Source organism: Athene cunicularia, assembly GCF_003259725.1.
Source record: "Athene cunicularia isolate RWA chromosome 1 unlocalized genomic scaffold, athCun1 chr1_part2, whole genome shotgun sequence".
NCBI classification, from domain to species: Eukaryota; Metazoa; Chordata; class Aves; order Strigiformes; family Strigidae; genus Athene; species Athene cunicularia.
This window is the reverse complement of record NW_020799092.1, coordinates 50208339-50222665: the sequence shown is the minus strand read 5'-3', so window position 1 is coordinate 50222665 and position 14327 is coordinate 50208339. Positions and strand designations below refer to the sequence as shown.

The following is a 14327-nucleotide window of genomic DNA, read 5'->3' as shown; positions in this document are numbered from 1 at the left end:
ACCAAATATAAGCTGCTTTCTCCTATTGTGAATCTCCACCCATTTGTGCTTGCTTTGAAGCCAAATAAACGAAGCCCATATGCTTCTACCAAAATCAAAACAAAAGCATTGATGTTAATAGGCTTAAAAAAAAAAATGTTTCCAACACAATGAAAAATATTTTTTAAGTGGTACTAGAATAATAGTAAAGGTTAAGAAGTGCATTGCTCAGGCAGGATCTTCAAAGGTTTCCACATCATTATATCCCAAAGCAGATGGTAACTCAGTGTTTAGAATGAGTCTATGGACACCTACAATTTCAAATAAATCCTTTCTAATCCCACTCTTTTGTCTAGGTTTTGTACTTTGTAGCTGCAGGTGCCTCTCACATCATACTACTTTCCAACTACAAAGATGCATGCATAACTATGAAAAACAACTACTGAAAGTTTTCTGCCTCACTAAAAAACATGTTAGTTTAAAGCACAGTGCTTTCTACTCACTTCTTCATGCTATTAATAAAGCTTTATTTGCCGTTCATAGTCACTTTCACTGCATACTTTCTCGCTCATGAGTTACTCTGCTTAATAATTTACCTATATACTGTGAAGCTGAGTACAACCATTTACTTGTCACATTCTAATAGCATGCTTGTAAACTACCTTCCTTCTTTTTAAATAAAACGAAATATTATGAATATGTAGCATGAATAATTAAAACATTCATAAGGACAAAAGTCTGTATTAACAGGTAATATTAGATGCTTCCATTATTAAGGAAGACAGATGTCCTGTATTATCTGTTAAACTTGAAATGTTTGTTATTTTTTGTGAATCTAAGCAATAACTCCTGTGGATTTACTCTTTAAATGTTTACATATGGGACAACATAGGTGTAAAAGTAAACCCACAGAGAAGTTCTTCCAATATCATGAACTTTAGGGTCTTTTTACATGCACATTTTGTCCTACATTTGAATTAGCCACTGACAGACAGAAAAAGAAATGTCTGCCAAGCCTACATGAAAGAAATGTGTAGGTTCTAATGGAACAATCTGGAGATAAATATTATTTACAGAAATTAAATCTTTTTTTTAAAAAAACATCTGACATTTGAAAAAGTCACATTGAAATTTAAAGTATGACTATACCTGAAACTTCACAAGGTTTATGGGATTTCTGATACTTTTTTTTAAGTTCTTCATGCCTGTATATAAGATGTGGTTTGTTATGCTCATCTTCATGTTCACCTCCATCCGCTTTCATCAGAGGTTCTAAAAAATATTCACCATCATGTGCCTTAAAGGTGCCCATCTGAAAGTAAGAGAAGTAATTGATTTATTTTCCACTAAAAAATACTGATATAAAAATTTTAATTTAAATATTTATGATAATATTTTGGAATTAATGGAAGTAAATTTGCAACATGAGACAGCAGAAACTTCAGTGGAAGCTGGAGATGGAAGGTTGAAGGTAAAGTAAATAGAAGTTTTCTTTCAGAGACTTGTCCCACCAGAATAACTCATAATAGACTACCTTGTGCATTAACAATGTATCATAGGTAATCACTACACAGAGTTAATGAAGCAAAGGAGATTATAAAAGTAAAGAGAATCTAGGCATAAGCAAGCAGGACCAGTTGGGAACTGTGCAAAGGGGCCATCAAGAAATTTTGCATTTGAGCGTTGTCCAAATTCTAGACTGATTTGTTGCCTTCTTTCCTTTACACAATTTATATATAATTTCAGAAGAAAAATACTATTTTGCCTATAGATTAGAAACAGTGTTAACCTGATATTCATTTTAAAGACTTTGAAACAAGTTCCAGGAATTCAAAGTTTCATTAATGTGTTTTTCTCCTTTATATTTTTCCCCCCACTCTATAGGAGACACACATGGGTAACTATGTAATGGAAACCAAACGAACTTGATTACTAACAAAAGCACTGGCACATAAACAAAGAAAAAGAACAAAAATTAAGCTCTTTTCCCCCCACCCTCTTGCTCCATAATCCCTTCAACTATGAAATCTTAAAACAGAATCTCTTCTTTCTCACTGCACTTCTAACTAAATTCATAGTTTCCTATGGCTCAAGTACCTTATTTCAGGAGACCATGAGGAGGAAACCATGTAAGAATTTAATCAAATTATTTTCAGAGTTTTTGGCAACTTCCTCACTTCAGCCAATTAAGCAGATAGAGTGAGCAGGTGCACTGCATCCTGTTAGCTGTTTTGCCATATTAGGGAGACATGTTGACCAACAAGAGAATAGTCATAATCTCTTAAATCATATTATATAGATTAAGTGTCGATGTAAACCTTGAAACTCAAAGTTATAAAGAGAATGGCAGAGCAAGATACACAAGAAGGAAAGTGAGAATAGTCTGGGTTTGTTGTTTTTTTTTTTTTTTCAATCAGCCTCCAAATAGTCTTAAAATCTACTGTGGACTATCTTAGTGTCCAGGGTATTGTACCAAAATGATAATAACCCCTTAACTTCAGGATCCTTCTGGGAGTTATCAATTTGCTGGGTTTAAAAGTCTGTTAGGCTTCAGGCATATGTCAGACTAACTGTAATCTTGCCTGATGCATAGCATAGGTATCATCCAAAATTACAGTTATTGTAAACCCACTGTGGTTGGATCCTCTGCATCGCCTTTGTTGCGGAATAAGAAAACACCCAGATAATTAGTATTTTCCTTTCAAGACTTTTTCTGCAAGATAGAGTTAAATACTTTTTCCCCTCAGTTTCATTTAAATTCTTTGCAAGTAGTTTTCATATTGGATCGTTTATACATTCAGTTCAGCCTTCTCACATTCAGTGTTTCCAGGGCATATGATTTGCAGAGGACAGCAGATGAAGCATACTGAGAATGCCATGTGCCTCCCTGGAAAGGGCCTCATGAAAACAGATATGCCACAGCTTGTCAGTTAGTCCTAAGTAGGTGCAACCTTCTGGGCAAAATGACAGGGGCAGACAAGAGCAGCCTAGCAGCCTGTCACGTGGGGACAGAGCAGCAAGAACTGATGCTAAAATTCATGTGGATGTTTATTATATAAATTATTAAAGTCCCAAGTAGCAAAACATGATAAATTTGACCCTGTACTATTTGGAACACTAACATGCTAGTTAATTCTTTCCTCCTGACATTACATAAAACCTATTTCTAGATAGACATTTTAAATGTTATTTTAGATTTAAGCAAAACCTTTACTGCTACTGCTTTATTCCACACATACATTTCACTCCCTTCCTATTCCTAATAGCTAGAGCAGATATTCTGGTTTTCTTTCTTCAATGGCTTTTCCAACTAACAGACTTTCAGATTTTACAAAGAAATGGTTTCAGCTACAACAGACATACTGATTATGAGAACTAATAAGGAAAGAGTTTGTGCTACATTTTAAACTAAACATCTTCCAGAATATCAGACTTCCACTGGAAAAGATGAACTATAAGAACAAGACTATATTTTTCTACCATTTCACACTCAAAAAAAAAAAAAATAAAATCACTGATACATGTTTTGGAGTGAGTCAAGGCACCTCCTGACCCCATACTCAGGATTTTTCCTCTGGCAGCACTTGGTTGTCTATCTAGGAATCCAAAACCATATTTATGCACACATTATCTTATCTGGTGGATTTGGAAAAGTCAACATGAAGCATCATGACTGCTCAAAGTCAATCTAGGATTGCTGGTACTCTACCTAGGTATTAGGTATTAATACCTAAAGAGGTATTCCTGCCTTGCCCTTCCTCTAGATGTGTTTCTCACACTTCTTTGTCTAAGCACTAGCAATGGAAATCAGGTACACTGTGCACCAGCTTCTCTGTGCAGTTAAAAATCCTATCAAAGAAAGATATTTTTTCAACTGAAATAGTTAGGGTCACCTGGAATTGATAACCATTTTTCCCGGAAAAAAAAAAGTAACTTCATATCATCACGAGCTTGCCGTAAAACCAGTCCACCAAAGCAACTCGGAGTGGTGCTCCAAAGCCTGCACATCAAGCTGAGCCTAACAATTAACACACAATATAAAATGCCTGGCAACATCTTCAGCTCAACTTTCACTTCTCTGTAGTCTAACTATCTCAATCAGAACTGATACATGTATCTTAACTGAAATCCAGAATCCTGTGCTGAAAAGACATACTGAAGACATCTAGGGAGGAAAAAAAAAAAAAAAAAAAAAAAAAAAAAAAAAAAAAAAAAAAAAATCAGGCAATTCTCTCTCTTTTAAAAGATACCCAGAAATAGCAGTAACTGTGCTCGTCTTCACAGTAATCAATTAAGAGAAATTACCTAGAAAGCAGAATGAAATCTCTTTCATTATTTGGAAGAAAATAGAAAACACACCATAAACTTATAGCCCAAAACATTAGGACAGAAATCCTATATAATACATAATATTTTATAATATTTTATGACCTCAGAATTATTCTTACCTTTTGTATTAATCTTCTGATTTAAAACAAAGAAGGCACAACAGTGTCCTTAAGACTGGAGATTCAACAATGTACAGATACGCAAGTAATTATTACCATTGACTAATTAGGAAGATCTCCCACCAGTAGCCTACAATAAATTTTGTTCACATCCCCTACCCAAGTTGAGAAGAATTCATTATATTTTATGTGAGAAAAAGCAAAGGATAAGAGATGTAAACAGTGCTCTACCTTAAGAAGAGTATATGATATTTGTCATTTAAAACCCAACCTAGGCATTGAGCTTGAAGCCACCAATTCCAATCCTTTAAATTCTCTACAAAGACTAAAGATGGATTTTGATTAGCTACACATGGTTATCTCCATTTTCCTAACACATATGTTGATAAAAATTCAGTCGCTTAGCTACACTGTCTGTTTTACAGTCCTTCATTCATGAAAGTGATACTTAATCTGGTGACAGACTCTGCTGATATAAATGGAGCCATTACTGCAGGAAGAAGGATGTGAGATCCAAATGAAAAATACTTTTTGTAAAACCAACTAACACAGTCACTTCACTTAGATGTACAGAGGCAGGTTGCTGAAACAGGAGCCCAAGCATTTGCAGGAAATGAAATCAGAAATGAACTGGATTTACTTATCATCTACAGATGCCTCTCAAATCATACAACAAGAAATCTGCCCGAAACATTCTATTTCTGTTCTCAGATAAAGAGGTAAAAGAACATTTAAAGTATCTCTTCAGTAGAAGCAGAGAACAAAATTGAAAACAGTCTCTTGCACATCATAAATAATTGGTCCAAAAAAGGAGTGCTACCCAGTACTATGCATATGCATAGATTTCAGGACATTTATGAGAAAACCCACATGTGAAAGATAATTTATTTCTTGGATTTAAAATACTCTGGATGAGTTAGACACTTTATATTATATCAAAGTTCAATGGATCAACACAGCTACTCACTATATATGGTATGTCTTAGCAGCTTAAAACTGTATAGTCTTAATCAGTGTATTTGCTCTACTCCAAGAGTAGTAGAAATAAATATTGCAGAAGTTATGGTTAAAGTATGCACCACATACAAATTACATCCTTGTGTATAACAGCAACTTTGTCGAACACATGGAAAACATAAGGGATATGTAGCAGGTTTCAGAAATGCGGAATTAATCTTAATATGTCCAACAGCAGAATTGGAAAGGTTTCAGAAAAATGCTAAAAGAACAACTGAAGTTCTGGAAAACATGACTCTAAACTGGCAGACTCCCTCCCAGGTAAGCTCCACTCCTATGCTCAAGTATTTTTCATACCCTCATGGTACAGCTTCTTAAACTCAAAAACCTGCACGTAGTTTACACCAAGAGTACTTTCATGGTCAAAGTAAATTACAAAATCCCTTCCTTTTATATTATTCTCTTCACCATCTCCCCTCCTCTCCCTCACCCTTGTGTTAATTCAAAGCTTTTCTCAATCATGTGAGAAGCCCTTCACCTTTTTCTTCGTGCTCCACTGTTACAATGTTTTATATTGGAAGACTTAAGAAGCACAGCTTGATTAGTTCACTAAAGAAAAAGGTATTAGAGGTTACCTGATCATGGTACACTGCCAACACCTGGAAAAAGTATTTCTACTAGAAGATAATTCAGCTAGAAACACAAGAGGTAGTGGTTGCAAGCTACTGTTTCAATTAAAACTAGAGCAGCTCTAATACAAATAAGAAAATAGTAATACAGTAACAATACACCAGCTAAGCAGCTGTGAAGAAATACCTGGGAATGAGTAAGTATCTTCACGTGGAACATACTTTTAGAAGTGATAGAAAGCAACATTATATTTGAAGTTCTTAGAGAGAAATAGAATAAAATGCTAAAAGCTTTTTATAGGGAGAAAAAAAATCTTTCATTATAAATTTTACTATGTTCTAACTACCTTTCCTTAGAGATTCTGCTGATGAAATCTTAACATCATAGATTGTTATCACACCTTGAACAGAACTGATGAGGCATCAATCTATGCTCCAAAGTGTCCCAGTCTGGAAATACACCTAATCACTGGTTAAGTAAAACTATATAAATCAAGATTGGAATTTAAATTCTGTGTAAATTCCTAAAGGAACCCTATCTATTTGTATGTTTACATTTGTATGTTCACACCTGATCTGGATCCAGTGTCCTTACTGCCAAGTTACTTTTGTTCAGGAACATGTACCCCCCAGAAATAAAATACGGTATTTCCCTTTTACATATCACACAGGGGAAAGAATATTCTTGAAGGAAGTGTAAAACCTGGCACTAGGTACCCTGAACCCTTTGTAAGGCTATTCTAGGCAAGAAATTCTGGCTGAAGCCTGGTAAAATGGTATTCCAGGAATTTCTAAATACAATTCATAACAACAACAGACTAGCTAAATAGCAGACAACTTGAGAGACAGTTACAGTAAGGATCTCAAAGACAGCTGGAAAGAGCAGGCTTCATGGCAATTAACAAGATTCACTGGAGTGGAAGAAAGAGAGAGGCTATTTTTTTTATTTTTACCTTTATATATAATTCACAGTGAACAAGCTAGACAAGTCAAAAATTATGCACAACAGCTTTTTTCATATATACATGGAGATTTCATTATGGAAAAGCAGCTATTCTGCAATACCTGTTGGTAACTGGTGAAACAAAGTTTATATATACACCTAAAAAGGGTTGGGTTTTTGTTTGGGTGGGTTTTTTTTTTAAGAGGGAGGGGGGTTGTTTGCTTTGATTTTTTATTTTTAGAGACTTTCTTTTCAGCATATAAATAAATTACCATCAAACTAAGTATTCCCACACAACACAGACCTAGGGGATCCATACACTTAATCTTGGAGGAAACTTCATCACACAATCTTGTCTGTATCAGTAAATGTCAAGGAAATTTACTTTTGCTACTTATCTCTGTTTAAAGAGCTTTGACATGCATGCAGAACCACCTTTTTCTCTCACTCGGAGACAAATAGCTCCCTAGCCCTTTCACTCATGTGCGCCATCAGGCAGTTATCATTCAAGTACATGCAAGGTATGGCTAGATGTTCACGTTTTAGTCAGCCACCCAGTAAGTTACCTTGAATACTTTTGTCAGTGTGTACACCCTGAAGGTATCACCTGTTCTCACAGTATCTGACTTTTACTACCATAATCTTGCCATTTTCTAGGGTACATCTGAAACATAATGGTAACTGAGACTATTGTAGATACATTATCTCATGTGAGAAGCCCATCTATTCCCCGAGTGTACAAAGTTTCCTGTGATCCATGATGGTTAAGTTATGACTGCCACCTGGGGCTGGAAGCATTAACTTAAAACAAAACAAAACAAAACAAAAAAAAAAAGCTGTTTTGCACACCATTTCAGTAATTTAGCTCACCGATGAACTTGCTTATATATACACACACACACACACACATATATATATATATATACATATATATATAGATCCAATCTCATGTGGCTGTCCACAGCTTTCCAGCAAATTCACCTGTCCTGCATAAACCTAAAATGATAAAAAAGAGACTGTAGATGTCCTATAAAGGCAACAGTTCGGGATGGGCTGCAGAAATCAGAACAATGTATCTAGCAAACAGAATGTGCTCAAGCAGGCATCAGGGAAGAAGGCTACCAGACACAGGATGTGGACAAAAGGCAGGCCAGCAGTGTCTGAGCATCCTTGACATAAAATATTATTAGGCACATCCCAGTCTGTTTAAAGGACAATTCATGCAGAATTACTGGTGAAAAGGTAGACACATACTCAGACCCTACTGCTTCCAACAGACATTTTCTGTGGCAGACCTTCAGCTGTACAATTCACAACGCCATGTACTTTCTCAGTTTACAATTGCAATTACCACCTGTGTCTGCTGATTTGTGCTGGTCCACATATGAAAAAGTATAGCATCTGTGGAATTATGTTCAGGAAAAGCAGAGATGTAAAGAGCTTGGGGAACATGTACTGGGGATATTTCAGGGGTTTTGTAACATCTGCAGGGTCAACCTAAGCTGTCTTACTATTTTATAACAAATTGTGTGATGAATAGTGATTTTGTCAAGGCAGGCAGGCAGAAATTGACTCTGGGATACAGGATCATGTTCAAGTAAATTCAAGTGTTAAGGTCCACTCTCCGATGTATGTGAAAGACATCTAGTGTCTATATGTAGAAAAACAAAGCTACAAAGATACGAGATAGCAATAGTAAAAAGATATATGCCATTAATTCTGTGACTAGCAGAGCAAGACTAGGAAGACTTCAGGCAGCTGCAGTCATTAAAATGTTGAAAAATGCTAGATCAAGTGTCACAGAAGTAGTAAGATTTTAAGAACTGGTCCTGCTTGTGAGACTACATAGTAAGAAAAAGCTAACAGGAAAATAAACCAAAGTAAATGAGATAAAAATTGTAAAGTCAAGAGCAAAAGAATAAGTAATCAAAGAAGAAAGTAGCAAAGAGAAAAATCAAACGAAAAATACAAATGAAGCACCCAAGTACAAAAATCTTTATCTAGATCTTTTCAATGTAGAGAAGATACTTCCTGATTCTTTTTTGTTCTGTTTAGCTATAAAAACAACAGCCAAAAAGAAAGAAAATTTTATCTTTTACTTGCAAAGTCAGTCCTTGTACTTGAAACCATTTTGTGCTGGTGAGACAGAACAAACGCACAGGGTGGTAATGGAAGCACTGAAATTTTTGACTGTTCTGTTGCAGAGATTCTGGGTTGGAGTCTCATCTTGTACACCAATACAAGTGAAACCAGAACTATTAAGTGGAAGTCATCACATCAGCCAGTCAGCAACAGTAAGACTTAGTTTGTTCAAACAAGAATTGATTGCCTTGAGTTGACAATATGATTTTTTCCTAGCTTATGATGGAATCTCTTAAGATAAAAATCTATAAAAACTAGTGTGTGGCTTATGGATGCTCATAGGTTTACAAATGCAACTTGAATGTTGAAAACTAATCCACCTTTCAGATTTAGAAGGTAAGTTCTCTTAAGTGACAGCTCATAAGTGAAAGCATTAAGTTAGGTCAAGGTAAGCGGATCCTCCATTTGCAAGTGTAAAGCTTTCTTTACCAATGTAGTTTAAGTCACTGAAGTTATTAGCACTAACCAGCAGAAAAGTGGGGAGCAAATAGCTGGAGTCTGTTACCTGCACTAGATCTCCACAAGAAACTAGATGCTGGCTATGCTAGCACTAGCTTCTGGCAAGTTTGGTTTTGGGGTTTGTTTCAGGTTTTGTTTTCTGTTTTTATTTTTGTTTGTTTGGGTTTTGGTTTTCAGGTTTTTTGGTTTTTGTTTTTTTTAAACCAAACTAAAAATTACATTTCATTAAGATAATTCCGGGACTGCCTACTTTTCCTTAAAAGGAACCACTGCACTCATCCACAGTAGCAGACAGAATTGTTTTCAACAATCTCTCAGAAAAGTGATCCACTGACCCATATTAATAAAAAACTAAACACAACCTCTTCTAGAAGAAATTCTGAAGATTCACACTTCAGTTCATATTCCTGCCATTCTCTAGACAAAAGTAAGCTCGATGTGCAGTAAAGGAGTGTTACCAAGGGGCTTTCTTGAGCTCCCTAGGAAGCTAAATTCTACCAAAGCAGTCCTGCCTTCGGGGACTGCAGAAACCTGGTAGCTAGTGAATCCATGCATAAAAAGGTTCACATATACTTTCCTACTCCTAACTTCTGCCAGTCAGTGAGCATGTGAAGTTGCTCTATACACCAGAGACTGTACACCCAAAGAGATGTATGCTTCCTCCCTTACCTTTCCCTCTCTTACTAGTCACATAAAGTACCTTTAGCATTTAGACGTTCTCCTAGCTCACAAAACCCGATTTTAACTATCATCAGTATCAGTCAACACATTCCTGACTTCCAAGAAAGAATACCAGGCTTCTCAAAGGACTAAACAAACTGTTTTTACAGCATTTATTCAGGATTTAAAAAATAAAAGTAAAGCTCCTTTCTTCAGACAGGGAGCTCCTAGGAATTGCAGGCTTATTCTAGTTACAAATGGTGATAGCACCCTCATTTTAAGATACTTTATTCACTGGTATTTGCTCATGTTTGTCAGTAAACTTGTAAGCCAATGATATTGAAAGTTAATTTTTTTAATTTTTTTTTAAACTCTGATTTTGCTTTCTGGATAACATTTGAGAGGCCTGTTTAGTCTACATGCATCCAGGGACATCCTCAGCAAATCTTGTTTCCAATGTTTGTAGGAAGTTATAATTGACTAATGCAGTAAAAGTAAAAAAGATATAGAACTTATGAAAATAATGTAAAATAAAAGTATGAAATTTCAAAAATTACTCTAAAGATGCAAGAAATATGCCTGTATGTGATCAGATGTTCAGCTAGGCACCTAGGCCATCACTCCAAATGACCTTCTGCCTTTGACAGCATCTCAAGCTTCCCTAATTACACACTCCCCCCTTGCAATTACTACAGACTCCCTGCTGACCTTCTAACCTCTCTTTGCCATTTGCATCCCCAAACCCAGGGCATGCTCTGAAATGTAACATGACAAAACTGCATACAGAGTGTCAGGAGCCATTAAGCAATGCTCCATGGGTAGTCTGGGTTGTACATGCTCTTGGCACACTCAGGGAAAGGCTTAACTGCGGGTGAAAGGGAAAGCAAAGCTTGAAGGGGAGAACACACTCAGGAATTTAAAAAAGAAGGAACTTCGCAAGCAGGAGTGAAGCTGTGAATGAAGGCAGTGCAGAGCCTGGGGATAGATGCCTACAGGATAAAGTGAATGCAGATATCTGGTTTAACTTCAGATCACTCAGGCACACCTTCAGAGCAATTTTTAAAATTCCATTGTTAAATTTCCTGCACCTTTTTATCTAAGCCCAAGTCCTTGTTTCCTCCCTAGCTTTTACAGCCTTGCTCTACAGCAATTGCCTCATATATGCAAATCTGGAAGATAAAAATTAAACCAAATAGTTCAAAGCAATCTCTTCTATTTTAATTTCCATACATCAAACTCAAGTTCAGCACTGAGGAAAATGGATCCTACAAAGAGAAAGGCTTTCACTTAAATATAATACAAGGCTATCGAGTCACTAGACTGGTTTCTACTGTCTCACTCACAATAAATAGTATCTTACCTCAGCAGCAGTCCCACTTAAATCTTTGCACATATTCATGAAGCATGGTACTGTTCAATAAGAGCAATAACTGACTGACTTACTTCTGCAGGTACATTTGTTGAATGCACAAAGCTACGAAATTTTAAAAACCTGGAGAAAAAAAAATTTTTTTACAAACTACTGAGGGTAGCCCCACCTGGGAGCATCAAATGCATCCAAGAAGAATGAGATCTCACAGAAAAGTTCCATCTGGCCTCTACATCCCTCCTTTCAGCTTCAAAACAGTTGTCTCCCCTGGCAGTCACATGAAGAGTGTAACATTTACTTTGAATCCATGAGGATGAAGAACAACATTAGGCTGAAGGCTCTGAATCAGGTCGGAGGACACTCTGTACAGATATAAGCAACCAGCTGGCTGTGACTGCCTCTTCGTCCCCAGACAAACCCTCCCTGGGGAGCTATAGGTATGTCCCACAAAAAGTGTACCAGCACTCATGCAGGGCTCTGCTCAGAGGAGGCACTGTGTCAGCCAGGCAATGACTGAGAAGATTAAGTCTACTGGAAGCTGCAGTGAAAGTTCACAAGGTCACTAAAAGAGGCAAGGGCTCGGTTTAAAGGCACTTGTGGAGAGGGGAGAAAGAGAGAGAAGCAAGACATTCAAATTATTACAGAGAAGAGGATCTCGTGTTGAAGAATTTGAGAACTGCCAATAATAGGTAGTTGAGACAACTAAGTGCAATAGGTACACATTTTTCAGAAAATATTTTTAGTGCACATGGCCCCTTCAAGTAAGGAAAAGTGAAGGTTTTCAGGGTCAGAATTAAAACAGGCAACAAAAGTTATATAAAAAAAGGTTTTAAAGCTTCTCATTTATTGTGTATAAATTATGACACTATTCTTAATGTCATGGTATATGAGCATCTACTATGAAAAAACCCACCATATTTGTGATTCTTTCTCTCCCACTCCCATTGTTAGTGCAACATACTATGGTGTTTGCTATAGGTTTGAGTTGGGTTTTGGATAATGCAGACAAGGACCAATGACAGCTGTTTGTGAAGCAAGATATATAGGCAAAACTGATGAATACAGAATTCCTGTTTTCAAAAGCTTGCTTCTCCATTTCTTTCCAAGGCCTAGCCTAAGTCTACAGACCTCAACCCAAAGACAAGGTGGCATATATCCAAAAATAAGCACAAGAGAAATGTCTCTCTCAAGTACAAATTATTTCCGATCCTCTTTTCCATCCTGTGTATCACCTTCTTTTAATACGCATTACATCCTCCTGAATGCATACAGCCAACTATTTTCTATAGGCTATTAGAAAGAGACTAGAATAAAAAGTTGGATTTTTTCAGTTCCCAAAAACAAGTCTTGCGCCTTTCCTGAGTGACTGCAAAAAAAAAATGGGACAACCTCAGTTTAAATTCACAGTAACATTTACAACATTGTATTTTTACAGTGTGCACATCGCACACTTATTCTAAGCATTTCAATAAATAGTGATGTGCCACAGCACTAGGTATCAGTCATCTTGTTTCTAGACACAAAACTATAAAACTTAACAACACAGTACAACTGTTTTGATAGACTACTGTTTGATACTACTACTTCCTTATCACTTTGGAAGACATAAGGATTGCTATCAAGGGATAAGTATAGAACTGGTAGAGTTTTGATTTCTTTACTCAATTCAGTTCTCAAGCATTGTTCTATAGACACACTCCTGCTTAAGTTAGTAGTAAGCTTCCCATTCACTTTTAACAGAACAGCGATTACTGCTGCACACCTAATAGAACATGACACACCTCTACAGCATTGCTGAAAGCAGAGGAAGAAAAATACCAATATGAGTTCTTCTCAAGCACCATTATTCCATACTCATAGCCACATAGTATCTATAAAGTTACAAACACATAACTGATGCCAAGTAACAGCATCATTTTATCAAAACAATAGCTTACGGTGTTTCCGAGGCATGTTTTTTCCTCCATTATAATGCTCTTGTGTGAGAAGTTACATCAACCAATTCTATTACAGGCCAGCAATAGATCCTCTGAAAGCAGCATTTGTATATCCCACCAAAAAAGTATCATCATGACTGCAAACTGCCGATGACAAGACATTTCATGACCAACTGCTTGGAACAATGCCCGAGAATTTCCAGCTCAGCTCTGCGGCAAAGGCATCCCACTACATTTCTCTGAGGGAGGAGAGGAATATGAATGGAGACACGAGGCAGTAACCAACATGCTTACCAAGCCACCACAGATGCTGAAGACAGCCATGTGCGCCTCCTGTGCATTGACATGCCCACGGTAGAAACAGTGGCGCAAATCAGGGGAGGACTGCTTCTGCGGGGCCCCTACGTGCTCCACAGCATACTGAGCAGCAACGAAACCCGCATCAGCACTCAGGTTGAGCTGGAAGATCTGCCCGTATGCACTGAGCTGGTAATGTGTTCGGAAAGCACTGAGCTCCAGCGGTGCCTCCAAGCTCCTTTTCCTCCTGCTGAAGTGATGCGTGCGAGGGAACGCTTCGCCAAATTCATTCACTCGGACAGGTGTGATGATTTCATAGGAAGCGAGCTGCTTCACGAAGGTCTCTGGCAACAGAAAGCAAGAGGTTCATCCTGACTCGACAGCACAGCCGGGACACTCCCTCGCACCCAAGCGGCTGCTGGCACGGCACGGCACGGCACTCCTTGCGCTAGCCTGGGCTCCGGTGACAGGAACGGAGCGGGGGGCCTGGCTCCGGCACGCCCGGCC

At 37.4% G+C, this 14327-nt stretch overlaps 1 protein-coding gene across 5 annotated transcripts in view; it reads right to left on the bottom strand.

Annotated features, from left to right (window-relative positions):
• Nucleotides 1-13971, bottom strand: part of ADAMTS20 (ADAM metallopeptidase with thrombospondin type 1 motif 20) — a 97332-nt gene extending 83361 nt beyond the window's left edge. For all 5 annotated transcript variants that reach the window (XR_003400378.1, XM_026868133.1, XM_026868134.1 and 2 more), the window contains exons 1-2: nucleotides 13818-13971; nucleotides 1129-1291 (exon numbers count right to left, since the gene is read on the bottom strand). Coding sequence is in view for 4 of the 5 variants with exons in the window: in XM_026868133.1 (XP_026723934.1) it covers nucleotides 1129-1291; nucleotides 13818-13847 (193 nt within the window). In the remaining variant the exon portion in view is untranslated. The remainder of the gene's footprint in view (nucleotides 1-1128; nucleotides 1292-13817) is intronic.
• Nucleotides 13972-14327: the final 356 nt, after the last annotated feature.